The sequence below is a fragment of the Sapajus apella genome, unplaced genomic scaffold (assembly GCF_009761245.1).
Source record: "Sapajus apella isolate SASKATOON/1434 unplaced genomic scaffold, GSC_monkey_1.0 scaffold95, whole genome shotgun sequence".
Classification (NCBI taxonomy): domain Eukaryota; kingdom Metazoa; phylum Chordata; class Mammalia; order Primates; family Cebidae; genus Sapajus; species Sapajus apella.
Genome location: NW_022437035.1, coordinates 5,091,371 through 5,111,564, shown reverse-complemented (window position 1 = coordinate 5,111,564; position 20,194 = coordinate 5,091,371). Strand labels below are relative to the sequence as shown.

Sequence of the window (20,194 nt, the reverse complement as noted above, 5' to 3'; positions counted from 1 at the left end):
GCCTCGGCCTCCCAAAGTGCTGGGATTACAGGCGTGAGCCACCGCGCTCGGCCTCAAAAATTTTTTGAAAGTTTTTTCTTGTGTAATATTTTATTACTTTTTGTACACAGTAATTTCAGATTCATCAGCATTTTAACATTGGCCTTTTGTAATCCTGAATCCTTAATCATGACACTAGAAACGCCTATCATTATGTTTAACAATATTGTAAGAGGCCAGGCTTGGTGGCTCACACCTGTAATCCTAGCACTTTGGGAGGCTGAGGTGGGTGGATCACCTGAGGTCGGGAGTTTGAAACCAGCTTGGCCAACATGGTGAAACCCTGTCTACTAAAAATCAAAAATTAGCTGAGTGCAGTGGTAGGTGCCTGTAATCCCAGCTACTTGGGAGCCTGAGGCAGGAGAATTGCTTAAACCTGGGGGGCGGAGGTTGCAGTGAGCTGAGATTGCACCATTGCACCCCAGCCTGGGTGACAGAGCGAGACTCTGGCTAAAAAAAAAAAAAAAAAGGATTGCAAGAAAGTAAAAAATACTTATATTCAATTTCCATTCATACAAAGTTTTAATGTAAGGCAAGTATCTAATATTGAGGATCATGGACCATTTTTAATTTTGTATTTTCAACCCTAGCATATTTTTGAACTTCAATCAATAGAAATAATTTTGTTTTTTTAGACAGAGTCTTGCTCTGTTGCCTGCTCAGGCTGGAGTGCAGTGGCACGATTTCAGCTCACTGCAACCTCTGCCTCCTGGGTTCAAGTGATTCTTATGTCTCAGCCTCCCAAGTAGCTGGGACTACAGGTGTGTGCCACCTTGCCTGGCTTATTTTTGTATTTTTAGTAGAGACAGGGTTTCACCATGTTGGCCAGGTTTGTCTTGGACTCCTGACCTCAAGTGATCCTCCTGCCTTGGCTTCCCAAAGCGTTGAGATTAGTCATGAACCACCAAGCTCGACCCAGAAATAATAATTTAGAAGATAAATTGTAAACATCTATGAATTAATTTACTTCTGATTTCTGAGTGGGACAGTAGTGAAGGTAGTAGCTTTATTTTGCAGTGTGGAAGATTATTGCCTTTATTCTGCCCACTTTATTCTGTATTGGTTGGGTCACCAGAAGTGTGTTGTCAGGTTGGATGTTTTCAGTAGAGAGTTTAAAAAAAAAAAATCCCTCCATCTGTGAGAATTTGATTTTCTGTAAAGCTACAAATCCATATATAAACTTTAAAAACCATGTAAACAGTTGTGTTCAACAAGAGTTACATTTCAAAGGCTACATTAGATTTACAGAAGGTTGTGTATTGTGGCATTGAGGTGTATGTAGTGGTCAAAATCATGGACTCTGGAGTCTGGCTCCTTGGGGTTAATCTAAGCCTGTCCGCAACTGTGTGACTTTGGCCAATGTGTTTAACTTTTCTGCATCTTATTGTCCCATGTATAAAGTGGGAATACTGGGCCGGGCGCGGTGGCTCAAGCCTGTAATCCCAGCACTTTGGGAGGCCGAGGCGGGTGGATCACGAGGTCAAGAGATCGAGACCATCCTGGTCAACATGGTGAAACCCCGTCTTTACTAAAACTACAAAAAAAACATTAGCTGGGCATGGTGGCGCGTGCCTGTAATCCCAGCTACTCAGGAGGCTGAGGCAGGAGAATTGCCTGAACCCAGGAGGCGGAGGTTGCGGTGAGCCGAGATCGCGCCATTGCACTCCAGCCTGGGTAACAAGAGCAAAAGTCTGTCTCAAAAAAAAAAAAAAAAAAAGTGGGAATACTACCTTGTCTACTTCACAGGTTTGTTGTGAGCATTAAATATCTGTATTTTTTTCTTTTGTTTGTGTGTGTAGCATAATGGAGTATCAGGCAATACATGTATACTATTTAAACAGTTCCAGGCATGAAGTGTTAAATATTTATTAGATATTGTTTTTGTTATTATTACCCTTCAGAGTAGCATGAGATGATTAAGTGTTGGATACAGATTGGAGTCACTGATTTTGATCCCTTGCACAAAATTGTAGATTATTAAACAGATAGTTTGTGTGTCCTTGGAACAGAAGGTATTTTGCCAGTTAAATTATTGCTCCAAATCCATCTTGTTTATTCTTAGCTGAAAAGATATGTTATGTATTCTGCTTTGTGATCCTGGGGCTGAGATTGTGCAAGCAATATTTCTGCTCTGCCGGCTGCTCCCTGTTGCAAGTAGTGGGTGGTAAAGATCTAGAAGAGGCAAGAGGGACTTGCTAGCATCCCCTTCATGGCCTTCCTCTCTGCTGTTCCTGTGGGTGCTGCCTTAACGACATTTCTTCATCTCTGCAGCAGCAGTACCTTCCTGCATCAGTTTCTGGATTCAGTTAGCAGTTTTCCCAACATTTGAGGACCAGTTTTATCAAGCCTCCTTTAGAAACCACTAGGTCCCAGGCTCATTGGGCCTCTCCTGAGAAATTAGAAAAACCAGCACAGCTGAGAAGTGCCTGCTCCAAAGTCTGAGTTTACGTTCCCTGGGCCCCTCCTCTGCGTGTTTGTTAACTCAGCCTTAGGGGTGGTAGCTGCTTCCTGCAGTTGCTATCTCTGTGCTCTCTTTGCTTCCTCAGCTTTTTACTTAAAAACTTCAAACTCAGTTAACAAATTCTTGTATTACATTTTATCTGTTCAAATAACTGATGTAATTTCTGTCTTCTAACTGAATCCTGACTGATAGAGGTGATAAGGAGTAGGTATCAACTTGGGTTCACTTAAGAACTTGTCATTACCTATTTTGAGGGTTTGGGGGAGTTCTAAGATGAAATAGTATATTTTGATTTTTTTGAAATAATTTGATAAAGTATTATCATCTTAGGGATAACATGAATTTTATAGATTTAATGTTAATAAAGTTTTTGAATTAGACTAACCATAAAGTTCATAGAAACTTGCAGAAGTCTGTACCAAGGCACAGGACTATTTTTAAAAATATTATGTTATTTAATAGTACAGATATGAAGTCATAAAAGTCACGTTTAGGCCGGACACGGTGGCTCATGCCTGTAATCCAAGCACTTTGGAGGCCAAGATGGGCGGATCAGCTGAGGTCGGGAGTTCAAGACCAGCCTGACCAACATGGTGAAACCCCATCTTTATTTAAAAAATTAAAAAAAAAAAAAGTTATGTTTATGGGACTTAGGTTTTCACAAATATGAAATGGATAGATAATACATGGAAAAATTTAGGATTCTAAGATATATTGATATACTAGATGATATGATGAAATCACCAAGGTGGCCTTTAATCTGTAGGTTAGGGACCATGTTTGTTTTCTTTTTTTATGTTCAATTTTTAGTAAATGCCTGGCACAGAGTACATGTGCTCAACAGTTGAAGATATTGATAAATCAAGTCAACATTCATCAGTTATAAGTGAGGTTCTGCATTTAGGTTCAAATACATGTGAATAAACCTTATTTATCAGTAATTTGTTGGAAAAAAGATTGAGTTTATTAGGTAAGCATACTATGAACTAACCATATTTAATCTCTAAAGGGCTAAGGAATATAGCCCTAGTATTCATTAATGAATATAGAGTGTCATTGTCTAAAAAGCTATTGGTTCTGCTCTATTTTGAGTTTCAGTCCAGGTTTTTTTTTGAGACAGAGTCTCACTCCGTCGCCAGGTGCCAGGCTGGAGTGCAGTGGCACAATCTTGGCTCGCTGCAACCGCTGCCTCCTGGGTTCAAGCAATTCTCCTGCCTCAGCCTTCCGAGTACCTGGGACTACAGGCATGCGCCACCATGCCCAGCTAATTTTTGTATTTTTAGTAGAGATGGGGTTTCACCATGTTGGCCAGGATGGTCTCGATCTCTTGACCTTGTGATCTGCCCAACTCGGCCTCCCAAAGTGCTGGGATTACAGGTGTGAGCCACAGCACCCGGCTTCAGTCCAGTTTTAAGAATCATATTTTTAGAGGAACATGTTACTTAACTAGAGAGCATCCTAAAAAGTGACTAGGTCATATGATAAACATTTGAGGGAAGTTAGGGCATTTAGCTTAGAAAGGAAACATTTCCCACTTCCTACCTAAGGATTTGCTGGTCCACTGAAGATGGTTGAAGTGACAAATTTGTAGTAACATCCTAAAGGATGTAAGATGACAATTCACAGTAAGGGAAGGGAAAGAAAGGAGTGGGCATTTGTTAATTTATTTTAAGCCCTTGTGTCACCCCTGAGCAGTTCCTGACCAGGCATTTAGCAGAATCTCAGTTCTGAGAAGGCTTAAGCTGGGTTGGGTATACATAGTCCTTAATTAAGGACTTAATAGATTGCTGCTTTTTAGCCTTCACAAGTTACTGAGGGCACTTAGGCTTTTAAATGGAGAAATGGTGGGAGAGCTACAGCTTATCAAATACAAATGAACAGGTACTCTGACTAGTTTAGCCAATCCCTTTATAATGTCCTTCATTCATTCTTCTCCCTTCTAATTTTTTCTTCCAAGTGAAAAAGAAAGGTTGCATGAACAGAAGTTGAGCACACAATAGTCCTAAACCACAGATGCTACAGAGGCATACAAGACATGTGAGAGTTGTGCACAATATCTGAAGACAGAAGACTTAAATGTTTTCCTATATCATTTTTGGGCACATAAGGGAGGAAAAAATTCTTCTATTATGTTTGTGGTCTGGGGCCCTGCAAATTAAACTGATACAACATTAACTGGAGAGAAAGATTTGTGGTATGTGTATGGGAACAGAGAAAAGGAGTAGCTGGCTTATTAGACGGGTAGAATTAAAGGCTTATATACCTAATATGGGAAGGGACGTGGGGAGAGACAGCTTCTATGGGAAGAGCAAATAGGTTTTTTTCTGAAAAACAAATGGGTTTCTAGAACAAACGAGAGATAAGAAAGTTTGTGATAATGTTAGTCTGTGCAGGCATCAGCGGTCTTTTCATCTTCTCTAGGGCCATGTAATTCCTGAAAGAGGGGATTTATGGACTTTTGTTTTTTTTTACTTTTGAGATAAGGTCTCACCCCCATCACCCAGGCTGGAGTGCAGTGGCACCATCTCGGCTCCCTGCATTCTTGACTTTACAGGCTCAGGTGATTCTCCCACCTCAGCTTCCTGAGTAGCTGGGACTAAGGACTCATGCCACCATGCCTGGCTAATTTTTTGTATTTTTAGTAGAGATGGGGTTTTGCCATGTTATCCAACCTGGTCTGGAACTCCTGGGCTCAAGCAATCCACTTGCCTTGGCCTCCCAGAGTGCTCCACTGTGCCCAGCCTGTGATAAGTGTATTATTCTTCCTCTTGGGAGTAGACCTGCTCCAAAGCGGGGATTTATGGCAGCCTCATTTCCCAGTGGTCACTGCTTTTAGTCAAGAAAGCTCTGAGAAATCTTCCTCTATCTGTTGAGTTTCAGATGCCTTCAGCTTAAAATAATTTTCCTACCAACTTTGGGGTTCCTAATGGGTCCACACAGGCACAAAACTCAGATCAATGGGAGTTTTAGGGAGGCAGATTTAGGTTAATGAAAGGAAAACCTATCAGAACAGTAAATAATATAAAGTTGTATTTTCTGGTGAGGGCTTAGAGTGTAGGTATTCTGTGGTGTATACTGAGTGCATATTTATACAGTAGGGATCAAGTGGGCAAATGATAAAGATGCTGTCAGTTTCCTTTTGTAATATTGAGATGCTTAACCTGGTGTCTCATCTGATTGAAGGACCATCCTTCTGGCTAATAGAATAGGTTCAGGGAGTACCTGCAGGCGAAACTAGAATTTTTTGAAGAAATATTTGTCTGTTTCAGCCTGGAACAAAAAGCTTTGCAATACACACCCAGCTAAGAAGATTTTGGTCTGAAAAACTTCTTGACAGGTGTTACCAGACATCTATATTAACTGTGGAACAAGATCTCAAAATGTTTCCATAGACATTTAGTTCTGAGCAATATAACTTCTCTTTGAATTTGTCAGATCAGATTATCATTGAATGTTCCTTTAAATAACTAAATAGACTAAGATTATTGAAATTTTTTAAGATGTCTGGCAAAAACAATAGAATAGTTACTGTCAAGCCATTATATCTGATAGCAATTAGAATTAGGTGGCAGAATTGATTAACCAGCTTAAGCTTTTATTTTGTGTACTAAGGAAACTTCAATCAGATCACTGCTTCCTAGGTTTTGTGGACTCCAAACAGAGCCTATGGTTCAGTTCACATGTATACCAAGCATTATCTGTGGACTGGATAAATAAAATAACTTGTTCACATATATACGTCTTTTTTTTTTTTTAAATATGTATAGGTACAGTTTTGGTGCATGGAATATAATGTATTTAAAGACAATACTAAATTCAGGCTGGGCGCAGTGGCTCACGCTTATAATCCCAGCACTTTGGGAGGGCGAGGTGAGTGGATCACCTGAGGTCAGGAGTTTGAGACCAGCCTGACCAACATGGTGAAACCCTGTCTCTACTAAAAATACAAAAATTAGCTGGGAGTGGTGGTGGGCTCCTGTAATCCCAGCTACTTGGGTGGCTGAGGCAGGAGAATCGCCTGAACCCGGGAGACGGAGACAAGTAAGCCAAGACCACGCCATTGTACTCCAGCCTGGGCAACAAGAGTGAAACTCCGTCTCAAAAAAACCGAAAAACCAAAAAACAAACAAAAACTAAATTCAGGGTAACCTTTGCTATTTATTTCTATTTTCTCAGTTAGCTGTCTAAAATGTATAATTGAGGGATCAGAAGAGGTTTTTTGTGTTTGAGAAGTCAGGAGGGTGGCGAGGGCCAAGCACAGTGGCTCATGCCTGTAATCTCGGCACTTTGGGAGGCTGAGGTGGGAGTACTGCTTGAGCCCAGGAGTTTGAGACCAGCCTGGACAACAAAGTGACCATATGTACAAAAAAAAAAAAATCAAATAATTAGCTGGGCATGGTGGTATATACCTGTGGTCCCAGCTGTATGGGGGGCTGAGGCAGGAGGATTGCCTGAACCTGGGAGGTTGAGACTGCAGTGAGCTATGTGCACTCCAGCCTAGGCAGCAGAGCACCTGTGGTCCTAGCTACTTGGGAGGCTGAGGCGGGAAGATCACCTGATCCTGGGAGGTTGAGGTCACAGTGAGCTGAGATCATGCCATTACACTCCAGCTTGGGCAACAGAGCAAGACCCTGTTTCAACAACAACAACAAAGAGTGACTGTGTGACTCAGTGCAGTGGCTTATGCCTGTAATCCCAGCAATTTGGGAGGCTGAGGTGGGAGGCTCACTTGAGGACAGGAGTTTGACACCCACCTGAGCAACATAGTGACACCCTGTTTCTAATTAAAAAACAAAAGAGGTCAAGAGACTTGAAAGTGTATACTGGCAACTGTTGAGCTAGATCAGAGGTTGGCATACTTTCTATAAAGAGCTAGATGATAAATACTTTAGGCTTTGTGGGCTATCTGGTCTATATTGCAGCTATTCAGTCCCACCACTGTAGCACAAAACAGCCATAGATAACAGGTAACTGAATGAATATGGCTGCTTTCTAATAAACCTGTATTTCCAAAAATAGGCAGCAGGCTAGATTTGACTGAAATCTAACATTGGCTGACCCCTGTTTCGATCTTCTAAAAGTTGTTTCAAATTCTAAGACTTAAGTTTTTAAAAATGGATTGAGAGGTGGGGTTAGCCTACGACCTTGTTTTATACCTCATAGAACACTGGCAGGAGATCACAGATCATTTCTGCCAACATTGACTCTTAAATTGGTGTTAAAATAGGTCTGGTAAGAGCACTGGGGTCTGTGAAGTTTAGAATCCTATACTTGTATACTTAGACCTAGGTTTCTCTCTCCCTTGGATGATGCTGAAAACAATTTTATTTGCATTAATTATGCATTCCTAGGTTCCTGCTGTGTTTTGTGTTTGTGTTCATTTCTAGCACCACTTCCTTCTAATTATCTCATGTCAGGCTTCTTTTGATCATATGTATTTCATAAAAGATAGCTTATTTCCCCAGTTCTAGAATACTGTACTTTGAGGCTGTCAGAAAAAATTGTGAAAGACTTGTAAAGATTACTGGGTATCTTCAGTGGAAAACTAGGTTGTCTGGAATGCAGTTTACCCTTCTGTTTCATCCAATTCTAAGAGGTTTGCACCTTTCATTGTCTTTGAGCTATTTTCTATATGTGTATACTGCAGATAACTGATCAGTGTGATTCTCATCCATAGGCATGCAAATTATTCTTTCTAAATGGAAGGGTGATCAATTTTCCTTTCCTTCTCCCCTGCAAAGGCCAGTTGTGCATTTAGTATTTAGAAATTCATTTCAGCATTTCTGATTGCCTTTACATGTGTGGTACTTGGAATTCTCTGAATTAGTTGTAATATCTTACTGGGTCACTCATTAATTAATTAATGAGTTAAAGTCTTTGATGTGTGTTCATTTTATGTCTGTGTGATAGTCATGATTTTACCTTTACAAAAATTGATATTTTAGTAGAAACGGGGTCCTTCACTGGTTTTTATTTCACTGGTTCCCTTCTCATAAAGCGTATCAAAAAAAGGTGTGAAAGTACCAGTAAGTTCAGAGATCAGTAATAGTCTCAGGGATTTTTATTATTTATCATAAGAACTGAAAAACAATGCTTTTAAAATTTAATGGCATATAATATAAATTATTCATGCTTATTTGTTAAGTGTTCAAATTGCATGTATTTGTAACTTGGTTGAATTTGAAATTTTAATAATTTTGACCTTGTATATTTGAATATTTGTCATTATAATAACTAAACAAGCCAAATGATTTTCTCCATTAGTCTTAAAAGAAGAAGCCGGGCGCGGTGGCTCACGCCTGTAATCCCAGCACTTTGGGAGGCCGAGGCGGGTGGATCACGAGGTCAAGAGATCGAGACCATCCTGGTCAACATGGTGAAACCCCGTCTCTACTAAAAAATACAAAAAATCAGCCGGGCATGGTGGTGCTTGCCTGTAATCTCATCTACTCAGGAGGCTGAGGCAGGAGAATTGCCTGAACCCAGGAGGCGGAGGTTGCGGTGAGCCGAGATCGCGCCATTGCACTCCAGCCTGGGTAACAAGAGTGAAACTCCGTCTCCAAAAAAAAAAAAAAAAAAAAAAAAAGAAGTTGGCTATTTACCAAGTAAAATGGTAGTGACTTTTTTGTAACCACCTCAAGAGAACACTGTAGAGATACAAAGGTTAGAATATCAGAATTGTGTTTTGGTAAATCTCCATTTTAGACTCTATATTGAATAGTTTGTAGTTAAGATTCTATTATTCATGGGCATGAAACTATGGGAATTAACAAGTCAATGCAGGTGATATGACCCAGCCTTTCTTAAAACAAACAAAACCTCAGCAAGTTATAAAAACTATAAACTGGGAACTGGAACATTTTACATTTTTAATGTATTAAATAATTTTACATATATATTTTATATTTCAATAGCTTTTGGGGTACAAGTCATTTTTGGTTACATGGATGAATTGTGTAGTGATGAAGTTTGAGATTTTAGTGCAGTTATCACCAGAGTAGTATACATTGTACTCAATTTCCAATATGTAGTATTTTATCCCTTACCCCTTTCCCAGTTTCTACCTCCTAAGTCTTCAGTGTCTATTATACCACTCTATATGTCTTTGCGTACCTGTAGTTTAGCTCTCATTTATAAGTGAGAACATATGGGATTAGGTTTTTCATTCCTGAGTTACTTCACTTAGCATAATGGCCTGCAGCTTCCTCCAAGTTGCTGCAGCAGACATTATTTCATTCTTTTATGGCTGAGTAGTATTCCATGGTGTATTCGTACCACATGTCCTTTTTCTTTCTTATTTTTATTTTTTTTTTTTGAGACAAGGTTTTGCTCTGTCACCCAGGCTGGAGTGCAGTGGCGTGATCTTGGCTCACTGCAACCCCCTCCTCACAGGCTCAAGCAAAGGAGAATTGCCACTGTACTCCAGCCTGGTGCTTGGTGACACAGCAAGACTCTGTCTCAAAAAAAAAAAAAAGATTCTTTCCTTTCGATACTTTATAATTTTATTTCATATATTTAATTATTTGAATTACCTGTAATTTTTAATATAGAGGTGATAAGTTTTTTAAATATATCATTTGAATAATCAAAAGTTATAACAGAATTTATATTCCGCTGCTGTTGGATAGCATGTTCTGTACATGTCTGTTGGGTCCATTTGGTCTAAAGTGTAGTTCAAGTCCAGCATATTCCGTATTGATTTCTGTCTGTTGCATGTTGAAGTTTCCACTGTTTCTTTATTACTAGTTCTCCCTTCAGATTTGTTAATATTTGCTTTATATATTTAGGTACTGTGATGTTGGATGCGTATGTGTTTATAATTATACCCTTTTAATGAATTCACCTTTTTATAATTATACAGATATTTTATTTGTCTCTTATTAATAGTTTTTGACTTAAAGTCTATTTTGTCTGATATAAGTATAGTTATCCCTGCTCTCTTTTGGTTTCTATTTGCATGGAATGTCTTTCCTGTCCCTTCACTTTCAGTCTGTATGTACTCTTAAAGCTGAAATGAGTCTTTATAGTTTTTGTAAGCAGCATCTCTTTGGGTCCTGTTTTTTTTTTTTTAATTTAAAAATTTTATTGGGTCCTGAATTTTTATCCATTCAATCTTTCCGTTCTTTGATTGGAGAACTTACTACATTTATACTTAAAGTACTTATTCATAGGTAAGTACTTACTATTGCTATTTTGTCAATTGTTTTCGGGCTGTTTTGTAAATCTTTTATTCCTTTGTTTTTTTCTTGTCTTTCTTGCTGATTTGATGATTTTCTATAGTATGCTTTGGTTCCTTTATCTTTTGTGTATCTACTATAGGTTTTTGCTTTGTGGTTACCTTGATGCTTACATAAAACTTAGTTATAGCAAGTCTATTTTAAGCTGATACACAACGGGGAAAGATAGTTTCCAACATATATGGTCCTGGGAAACTGGCTATCACATGCCATAAAGTGAAATTGGATCTTTAACTTACACTACACACAAAAATCAATTCAAACAAGATTAAATACTTAAACATAGGACCTGAAACTCTAAAACTCCTAGAAGAAAACATAGAAGAAAAAGTTCTATAATATTGGTTTTGGCAATGATTTTTTTGGATGTGACGCCAAAAACCTAGGCAAAAAAAGCTGGTGGGACTACATCAAACTAAAAATCTCCACAAAAAAAGAAACAGTCAACAAAATGAAAAAGTAACCTATGGGGTGGGATAAAATATTTGTAAATCATATGCCTGATGAGGGCCAATAATATACACAATAAATAAGGAACTCATACCACTCGTTATCAAATAAGTAACCTCATTTTTAAAATGGGCAAAATACCTGAATATAATTTGTACAAAGAAGACCTACAGACTTCTAACAGGGTTATGAAAAGCTGCTCAATATAACTACCATAGGAGCCAGCAGTCCCACTCCTGGATGTGTCTCTGAAGGAAATAAAATTACTATCTTGAAGAGATATCTGCACTTTCATGTATGTTGCAGTGGTATTCACAATTACCAAGTTATAGAAACTACCTAAGTGTCCATTGATGGATGAATGAATTTAAAAAATGTGCATACACAAAATACCAATGTTATTCAACCTTAAGAAGGAAACCCTGACATTTGCAACAATATGGATGAACCTAGAGGATGTTATGCTAAGTGAAACGAGCCAGACACAGAAAGACAAATACTGTATAATCTAACTTATATGTAGGATCCAAAAATGTTGAATTCATAAAAACAGAGTAGAAGAGTGGTTATCAGGGGACAAGGGTGGGAGAAATGGGGAGATGGTGGTCAAGGGGTATAAACCTTCAGCTATAAGGTAAATAAGTTCTGGAGACCTAGTGTGCAGCATGGTGACTGTAGTTAATGTATTATACACTTGAAATTTGCTGAGAGAGTAGGTCTTAAGTAATTTCACCATATACGCAAAAGATAGCTCTGTGAGGTGATGGATATGTTAATTAGCTTGACTTTGGTAATCATTTCACAATACATACACATATCAAAGCATCACATTACACACCTTCTAGATACATGTTTTTACTTGTCAATTTATACCTCAATGAAGCTGGAAAAATTTATAACAGGACTGAAATTATACCATGTATGTAGGAATTATATGTGGCTGCATATACTGAACCCGTTTGGCTCACATGTTACTGACACTCCTACCCTTTTAAGATGAATTTGTCAGAGGATCAGATGAAAATATCAGCGATGTTAATATATGTTGATATCCATATGCTATATGTATATGAAATACAGTCACAATATTTTTCTCTATTTTGGAACTCATGAAGGAAGAAATAATATCATAATAGTTAATCTAAGTAAACTCGCTAAATTAGTTCCTGAATTTGATATGGTTGGTTATTTTAAGTGTATCATATATGTAATCTGAGAAATACATGCAAAGGTCTTTTTTCTCTGTCAAGTTTATCAATTACAGATAAGATAGAAAAGGACTTGTAGCTGGGCGTGGTGGCTCACGCCTATAATCCCAGCACTTTGGGAGGCCAGGCAGGGGGATCACTTGAGGTCAGGAGTTTGAGACCAGCCTGGCTAACATGGCGAAATCCCATCTCTACTAAAAATGCAAAAATTAGCCAGGTGTGGTGGTACACACCTGTAATCCTAGCTGCTCAGGAGGCTGAAGCAGGAGAATTGATAGAACCTGGAGGTGGAGGTTGCAGTGAGCCCAGATCATGGCATTGCCCTCCAGCCTGGGCAACAGAGTGAGACTGTATCTCCAAAAAAAAAAAAAAAAAAAAAAAAAAAAAAAAGAAAGAAAAGGACTTGGGAAGTTGTGTGTTTATTCTTCTTAACCATACACAAAAATTTCTGTTTCTTTCTTTTGAGATGTAGTCTTGCTCTGTTACCAGGCTGGAGTGCAGTGGTACCATCTCAGCTCACTGTAATCTCTGCCTCCTGGGTTCAAGCGATTCTCCTACCTCAGCCTCCCGAGTAGCTGGGACTACAGTCGTGTGCCACCATGTCCAGCTAATTTTTGTATTTTTAGTCAGCCTCCCAAAGTGCTGGGATTACAAGCGTGAGCCACTGCGTCTGGCCAGAAGTTTCTGTTTCTTAACCTTCTGACCACTACACAGTCTCCAGCTGAGTAAACGCAGATATATTTTGACAAGTTAGAAGCTTCTGTGGAGTGCTTACTACAGTGCATTTTTCTTTTAAATTTGTGAACATTTGATGGTGGTGGAGTTCTCCTCTAGTATTTAGAATCTTTGTACTAGTACTGACTCATTCATGGTATTTTCTTTGCTCTTAGAGGCCTTAGTAATGGTGTACATCAGTGTTTCAAGCAATTTCTGGACTTACTAGATGCTTTATTATAAAGGTCATTTGATCTTATGGTGTATGGTATTCCCCCCTCTCAGATCCACAGTGTGCAAAATAAGATCTCTGAGAGATATTTCACTAAAGAAGAGATTTATTTAATGTTGTTCATCCTAGTCTCCTGAGGACCTAGGGTTTCCTTAGAATATATTTTGGGAAATGTTACTTTATATTACTGTACATGGAGGTAATAGAATGAAGATCACTTTTCTTCTTAATTTCATTATTATCTGTGTCGGCATTGAACCAAAATTACTACTCTTTCATTCTTTTTTTTTTGAGACAGGGTCTTGCTTGTTGCTCAGGCTGAAGTGCAAGTGGCACGATCATAGCTCACTTCAGCCCTGACCCCCTAGGCTCAAGCGGTCCTCCCACTTCAGCCTCCCTAGTAGCTGGGACTACAGGTGCGTGTCACCACACCCAGCTATTTTTTGTCTTTTTTGTAGAGACAGGGTCTTGCTTTGTTGCCCAGGCTGGACTTGAACTCCTGGGCTCAAGCAATCCTTCCACCTTAGCCTCCCAAAGTATGGGATTACAGACATGAGCTATTGCACCTGACCTAATCTGCAATTCTTTTTAAACATTTTTTTTTTTTTTTTTTTTGAGATGGAGTCCCACTCTTGTCATCCAGGCTGGACTGCAGTGGTGTGATCTTGGCTCACTGCAACCTCTGCCTCCTGGGTTCAAGTGATTTTCCTGCCTCAGCCTCCCAAGTAGCTGTGATTATAGACACCTGTCACTATGCCCAGCTAATTTTTGTATTTTTAGTAGAGATGGGGTTTCACCATGTTGACCAGGATGGTCTTGAACTCCTGACCTCAGGTGATCCATCCACTTCGGCCTCCAAAGTGCTGGGATTACAGGTGTGAGCCACTATGCCCCACTTGCAATTTTTTTAAATAATTTTTTTTCTTTTTAAAATAGAACCAGGGTCTCGCTCTGTTGCCAGGCTGGTCTCAAACTTCTGGACTCAAGCAGTCTTCCCTTCTTAGTCTTCCAGTGTGCTGGGATTACAGGTGTGAACCACTGAGTTCAGCCTACTCTGAAATTCTTTATGAGAAGTAGGGAATACTGTAATAGTAGTGTAATAGTAGGATTATTCTTTCTTTCTTTTTTTTTTTAAATAACTTAGAGGCTACTTATGAACCTAATAATTCATTTTACTTTAAAAGTCTTTAGTTGGCCAGGCGCAGTGGCTCACGCCTGTAATCCCAGCACTTTGGGAGGCTGAGGTGGGTGGATCACCTGAAGTCAGGAGTTCGAGACCAGCCTGACTAATATGGTGAAACTCCATCTTTAAAAAAAAAGAAAAGTCTTCAGTTGCTTTTTTTATGTCATGCCCCTGAATTTTCAGATACGGAATTTGTTTCTATACCTTATGAGTATTGATCTTAAGCAGAGCCATTATGATCATATTTTCCAAAATGAAATTAGTCTTACATATTGTCAGTGTTTTATACATTGATTTGATAATGGAATAAAAAAGAATAAAGACTGAAAATTCTGGTTGTTTGGTAAATGTTATATAGTCCATTTACTTTCAAACGATATGTTTCATGATCATAATTAAAAAAAAAAAACCTTTAAGTACATTATTGGTTGGCCATTTACAGTATGAGAAAGTTTAATATTGGTGCATGCCTGTAATCCCAGCTACTCGGGAGTTTGAGGCAGGAGAATTGCTTAAACCTGGGAGGCGGAGGTTGCAGTGAGTTTAGATTGTACTCCAGCCTGGGCAACAAGAGTGAAACTCCTTCCGAAAGAAAAGAAAAAAAGAAAAAAAAGAAAGAAGGTTGAATATAACTTGGACACTGATATTTGAAACTTACGGAATCCTTGAATGTTTTGAATTGTCCTGGAAGTCAGGATATAATCTCCTTGTGAGCGGAGGGAGAATAATGGTTGCTCATGTGTGCAGTTAGATCTGCCTTTGTTCCCTTCTTTGGGGACCTTTTTCTTTTTTTCATGCAAATACTTCTTTGAGGAGTCTATTCTTTGTATATGTTGGCCTATTGCTTCAAATCAGATGCATCCTCTTCTGAATGGAGGTACTGGACTTGATCTTAAAGGAAGACATAGGGAAAAAATACTTTTTGTTTTAATTTCACTTAGGGCAAGCTTGCTTAAAAGTATAAAATGTCTCTCCTGATAACTACTGTGTTAAATTTCTTCCCTTTGTACTCGAATACAGTTCATAATTTTTATGTTTTAAAAATGAATAACAAGCTGGGTGCTGTGGTTCACACCTGTAGTCTCAGCAGCTTAGGAGGTAAAGGTGGGAGGATTGCTTGAGCCGAGGAATTTGAGATCAGCCTCAGCAACATGAGGAGACCTTGTTTCTACAAAATAATAAAATTAGCCAGGTGGGGTGGTGCATGTCTGAGGTTCCAGCAACTTGGGAGGCTAAGGTGGGAAGATAGCTTGAGCCTAGGTGGTTGAGGCTGCAGTGAGCCATGATCATACCACTGCACCCCAACCTGGGTGACAGAGCAAGATCCTGTTTCAAAAAAAGCACAAAAAAAACCAAACCAGCCAACCAAACAAAAACACTTGACTTGACACCTTTGCTCCCATTGGTTTTAAGGTCACTGTTGTCATACAAAGTTACAGAAAACTTAGTGATTTTGAAAAATCAACATCAAAAACAGATTTTAAATTGCCAGAACATAGTTTACAGCTGAATTTTTTTTTTTGCTGGTCTTTAAAAACTGTTGTTTGTCTTTGAAATTTCATGGTAGTAGCCAAATTACAGTAACCAAATTTGCCAGTCCAAAAAGATTCAATGGTACATGAAAACATTTTTTTTTTTTTGAGAACGAGTCTTGCTCTATTGCCTGGGCTGGAGTACAGCGATCTTGGCTTACTGCAACCTCTGCCTCCTGGGTTCAAGCAATTCTTCTGCCTCAGCCTCCCAAGTAACTGGGACGATAGGTGTGTGCCAGCACGCCTAGCTAATTTTTATATTTTTGGTGAAGATGGGGTATCACCATATTGGCCAGGCTGAAAAACATTTTTTAAGCTTATTTTTTTATTTTAAAACTTGTATATGTTTAAGAAAATTAAAACACTTCGCAACCTTATTTCCAGAGATAATTTAGTATGATTAGTATTTTGATTTGTTTTTAGAGATGGGTCTCACTATGTTGTCCAGACTGGAGTGCAATGGCTATTAACCAGTGCAGTTGTAGCACACTATAGTATTAAATTTCTGGGCTAAAGTGATCCTTCTGCTTCACCATCTTGGGTAGCTGGGACGACATGTGCATGCCACTGTGCCAGGCTTTTCATCATTATTTTAAGTGCAATCATCTTAACATAGTTGAGATTATAGTGTCCATATATGTTTGTATTTTATTTTTTCCATCGTATTTAAATTGCCAAGGAAAATGGCATTTATTCATTCATTCAGTACAAATATACATAAATGTAACTATCATTTTGCATTTATTCATTCAACAAATACAAATATACATATATGTAACTATCAAACATACACATATACATATGCATGCAAGGCACTTTGTTGGCTGCTATGAGAGAATATTATTGTCTTCCAGGGCACAAAAGTTAACTATAATGTTCAGGAGATCATGAAAAATGTTTGTTTTATTTAGGTTCATGTGATGTCTTAGTCTGTTTTGTGTGGCTATAAGGGAATACTTGGCCAGGCATAGTGACTCATGCCTGTAATCCCAGCATTTTGGGAGGCTGAAGTTGAAGTATTGCTTGAGGCCAGTGGTTCAAAACCAGCCTGGGGAATACAGCGAAATCCATTCTCTCCAAAAAAAAAAAAAAAAAAAAAAGTTAGCTGCATGCCATGGCATTAGCCTGTACTTCCAGCTACTCAAATGGCTGAGGCAAGAAGATTGCTTGTGCCCAGAGGTTGAGGCTGCAGTGAACCAGGCTTGTGCCACCACACTTTAGCCTGGGCAACAGAGTGAGACCTCATCTGAAAAAAATAAGAGTTAAAAAGTAAAGATACACCTGAGGCTGAGTCATCTATAAAGAAAAATGGTTATTTGGCTCATGATTTTGATGAATGGAAAGTTCAAGGTTAGGCATCTGTATCTGGTGAGGGCATTAAGCTGCTTCTACTCATGGCAGAAGGCAAAGGGGAGCTGGCTTGTGCTTGCAGAGATCACATAGTGAGAGGAAGCAAGAGAGAGAGAGACCAGTGGCAGGCCTCTTAAGAACTGGCTCTCTTGGGAACTAATAAGAGTAAGAATTCACTCACCCTCAAGAGACGGCATTAATCTGTTCATGAGTGATTTACTCCTATGACCTAAATACCTCCCATTAGGCTCCACATCCAATGTTGGGGATCAGATTTTAATATGCAATTTGGAGGGGACAGACATCCAAATCTTACCAGATGGGGAACCCTTCTGGACTATCTGAACTTTGTCTGATGAAGTTTCTTTTTTTGTAGATTCCTCTCTTTGGTGCTAACACCATTGGTCAGAGAAGTCCTGATGGACCCGTACTGAGCAAAGCTGAATTTGTTGAGAAAGTTCGTCAGAGTAATCAGGCCTGTCATGATGGAGATTTCCACACAGCTATTGTTCTGTATAATGAAGCCCTGGCTGTTGACCCTCAGAACTGCATCTTATACAGCAATAGATCAGCAGCCTACATGAAAATCCAGCAGTATGACAAGGCACTGGATGATGCAATCAAAGCTCGACTTCTCAATCCCAAATGGCCAAAGGTAGAGATTTTATTTATTTTCACAGAATCTTTTGTGATGACTTATTACTTTAATATAACATTTTATTGATTTAGTATACTTATTAATATTTTAATAATCTGTACTTCAGCAAAATATAAAATGACTTCTTTGAGCTGATAAGGCTTCCTTTTTTTTTTTTGGTAGTGTGCTTTCCATCTGCAAGTTTAATTCTTTTCCTGCGTGTTTAAGATTAAAATTTTTTTTCTCTGTGCTTCTTGATAAGTAAGATACATTTTAGTTCTTTATATAGGTTTTGGAACATCTCTTTTTGAAATAATATTTTAGATGAAATATGATGATGTTTCTTCCCTTCAATTTAAAATAATTAATTTTATTTTCTGTCAATGACTGTTTACTTTCAGAATGGTATTTAATCAGGGAAATTTCTGTTTTTTCTAATAAAGCATTGTAATTATCTGTAGTCCCTTGAATGGTGCAAGGCTTAAGTTATTATCTTTGTTTTTTATTATATATTCTTTATTTTCAGTGTGCCTACTCCTAGTCTAACCCCTAGTTTCTTTTAGAAACAATTTCTTTTCTTTTTGTTTTTTTTTTTAGACAATGTCTTACTCTGTCACCTAGGCTGGAGTACAGTGGTACAATCTTGACTCACTGCAACCTCTGTCTCCTGGGTAGCTGGGACTACAGGTATATGCCACCATGCCCAGCTAATTTTTGTATTTTTTATAGAAGTGGGATTTCACCATATTGCCCAGGCTGTTCTTGAACCCCTCTGCTCAAGCATCCCTACCACCTTGGCCTCCCAAAGTGGTGGAATTACAGATGTGTCACCTTGCCCCGCAGAAACAATTTCTTAAGAGGCACCTGAAGCATAGAGGGTGGGGAATAGGAGAGGGATGAAATGGGGGAGTGTAGATTCAAGGATATAAAGTTACAGATATACAGGATGAATAATTCTAGAGAGATCTAATGTACCACATGAGGACTATAGTTAATGATATTGTATTGTATTAGGGATAATTGCTAAGAAAGTAGATTATAGGTTCTCTTATAATACAAACACACACAAAAAAGGGCTTCTATGTGAGATGATCAATATATTAATTTGATTGACTGCAATAATTATTTCACTGTGTATAAATAAACAAAAACAGCACGTTGTATACCTTAAATATATGCAATAAAAAAAGATGTGACTGAAGTATTTGTGATATTTTCCATAGAACTGCAAAACCATTTGATCCCATTCTTGGCTTTCTGTAGGGTTAACAAAGGTTAATGGATATTTCCTAGAGATTTAAAATAGTTTCCTAATGTCTTATTAATGATGTACTGTAGGGCTGCGCATGGTGGATCACGCCTATAATCCCAGCACTTTGGGAGGCTGAGGTGTGAGGATCCCTTGAGCCCACAAATTTGAGGCCAGACTAGACAACACAGTGAGACCTTGTCTCTACAGAAAATACAAAAATTAGCCAGGTATGGTGGCATTGCACCTGTATCTCCAGCTACTTGGGAGGCTAAGGTGAGAGGATCACTTGAGTCTGGGAGGTAGAGGCTATAGTGAACTATGATTGCGTCACCACACTTTGGTCTGGGTAACAGAATGAGACCTTGTCTCAAATAATAAAAGTCATAGTACCTTATCCTTTGACTCTGGTAGGTCTTTTTGGCCTCATTTAATGGAATTTCTAGTATTGCTGCTGCCTTGTGAATGGTTTACTATTCTGTAGTTCCCTAAAGGATTACTTAAAAAAAAAAAAAAAAAAAGAAGACATGCAGCCAGATAAAGGATTACTTTTGTAGCCATGATCATTCTAAATGAGACAAAAATTGTTGAGAGAAACTATATGGGCCAGGCGAGGTGGCTCATGCCTGTAATCCCAGTACTTTGGGAAGCTGAGGCAGACAGATGATCTGAGGTCAGGAGTTTGAGAACAGCCTGGCCAACATGGTGAAACCCCATTTCTACTAAAAATACAAAAATTAGCTGGGTGTGGTGGCAGTCGCCTGTAATCCCAGCTACTCGGGAGGTGAGTCTAGAGAATTGCTTGAACCCGGGAGGTGATGGTTACAGTTAGCTGAGATCGTGCCACTGCACTCCAGCCTGGGCAACAAGAGTGAAGGGTCTTTTTTTTTTTTTTTTTTTTT

The 20,194-nt window shown here is 38.8% G+C and overlaps 1 protein-coding gene across 2 annotated transcripts in view; it reads left to right on the top strand.

Moving 5' to 3' along the window:
- TTC28 (tetratricopeptide repeat domain 28) overlaps window positions 1-20,194 on the top strand; it is a 669,357-nt gene that overhangs the window by 16,451 nt on the left and 632,712 nt on the right. For both annotated transcript variants that reach the window (XM_032256524.1, XM_032256522.1), the window contains exon 2: window positions 17,783-18,061. In XM_032256524.1, the coding sequence (XP_032112415.1) occupies window positions 17,783-18,061 (279 nt within the window). The remainder of the gene's footprint in view (window positions 1-17,782; window positions 18,062-20,194) is intronic.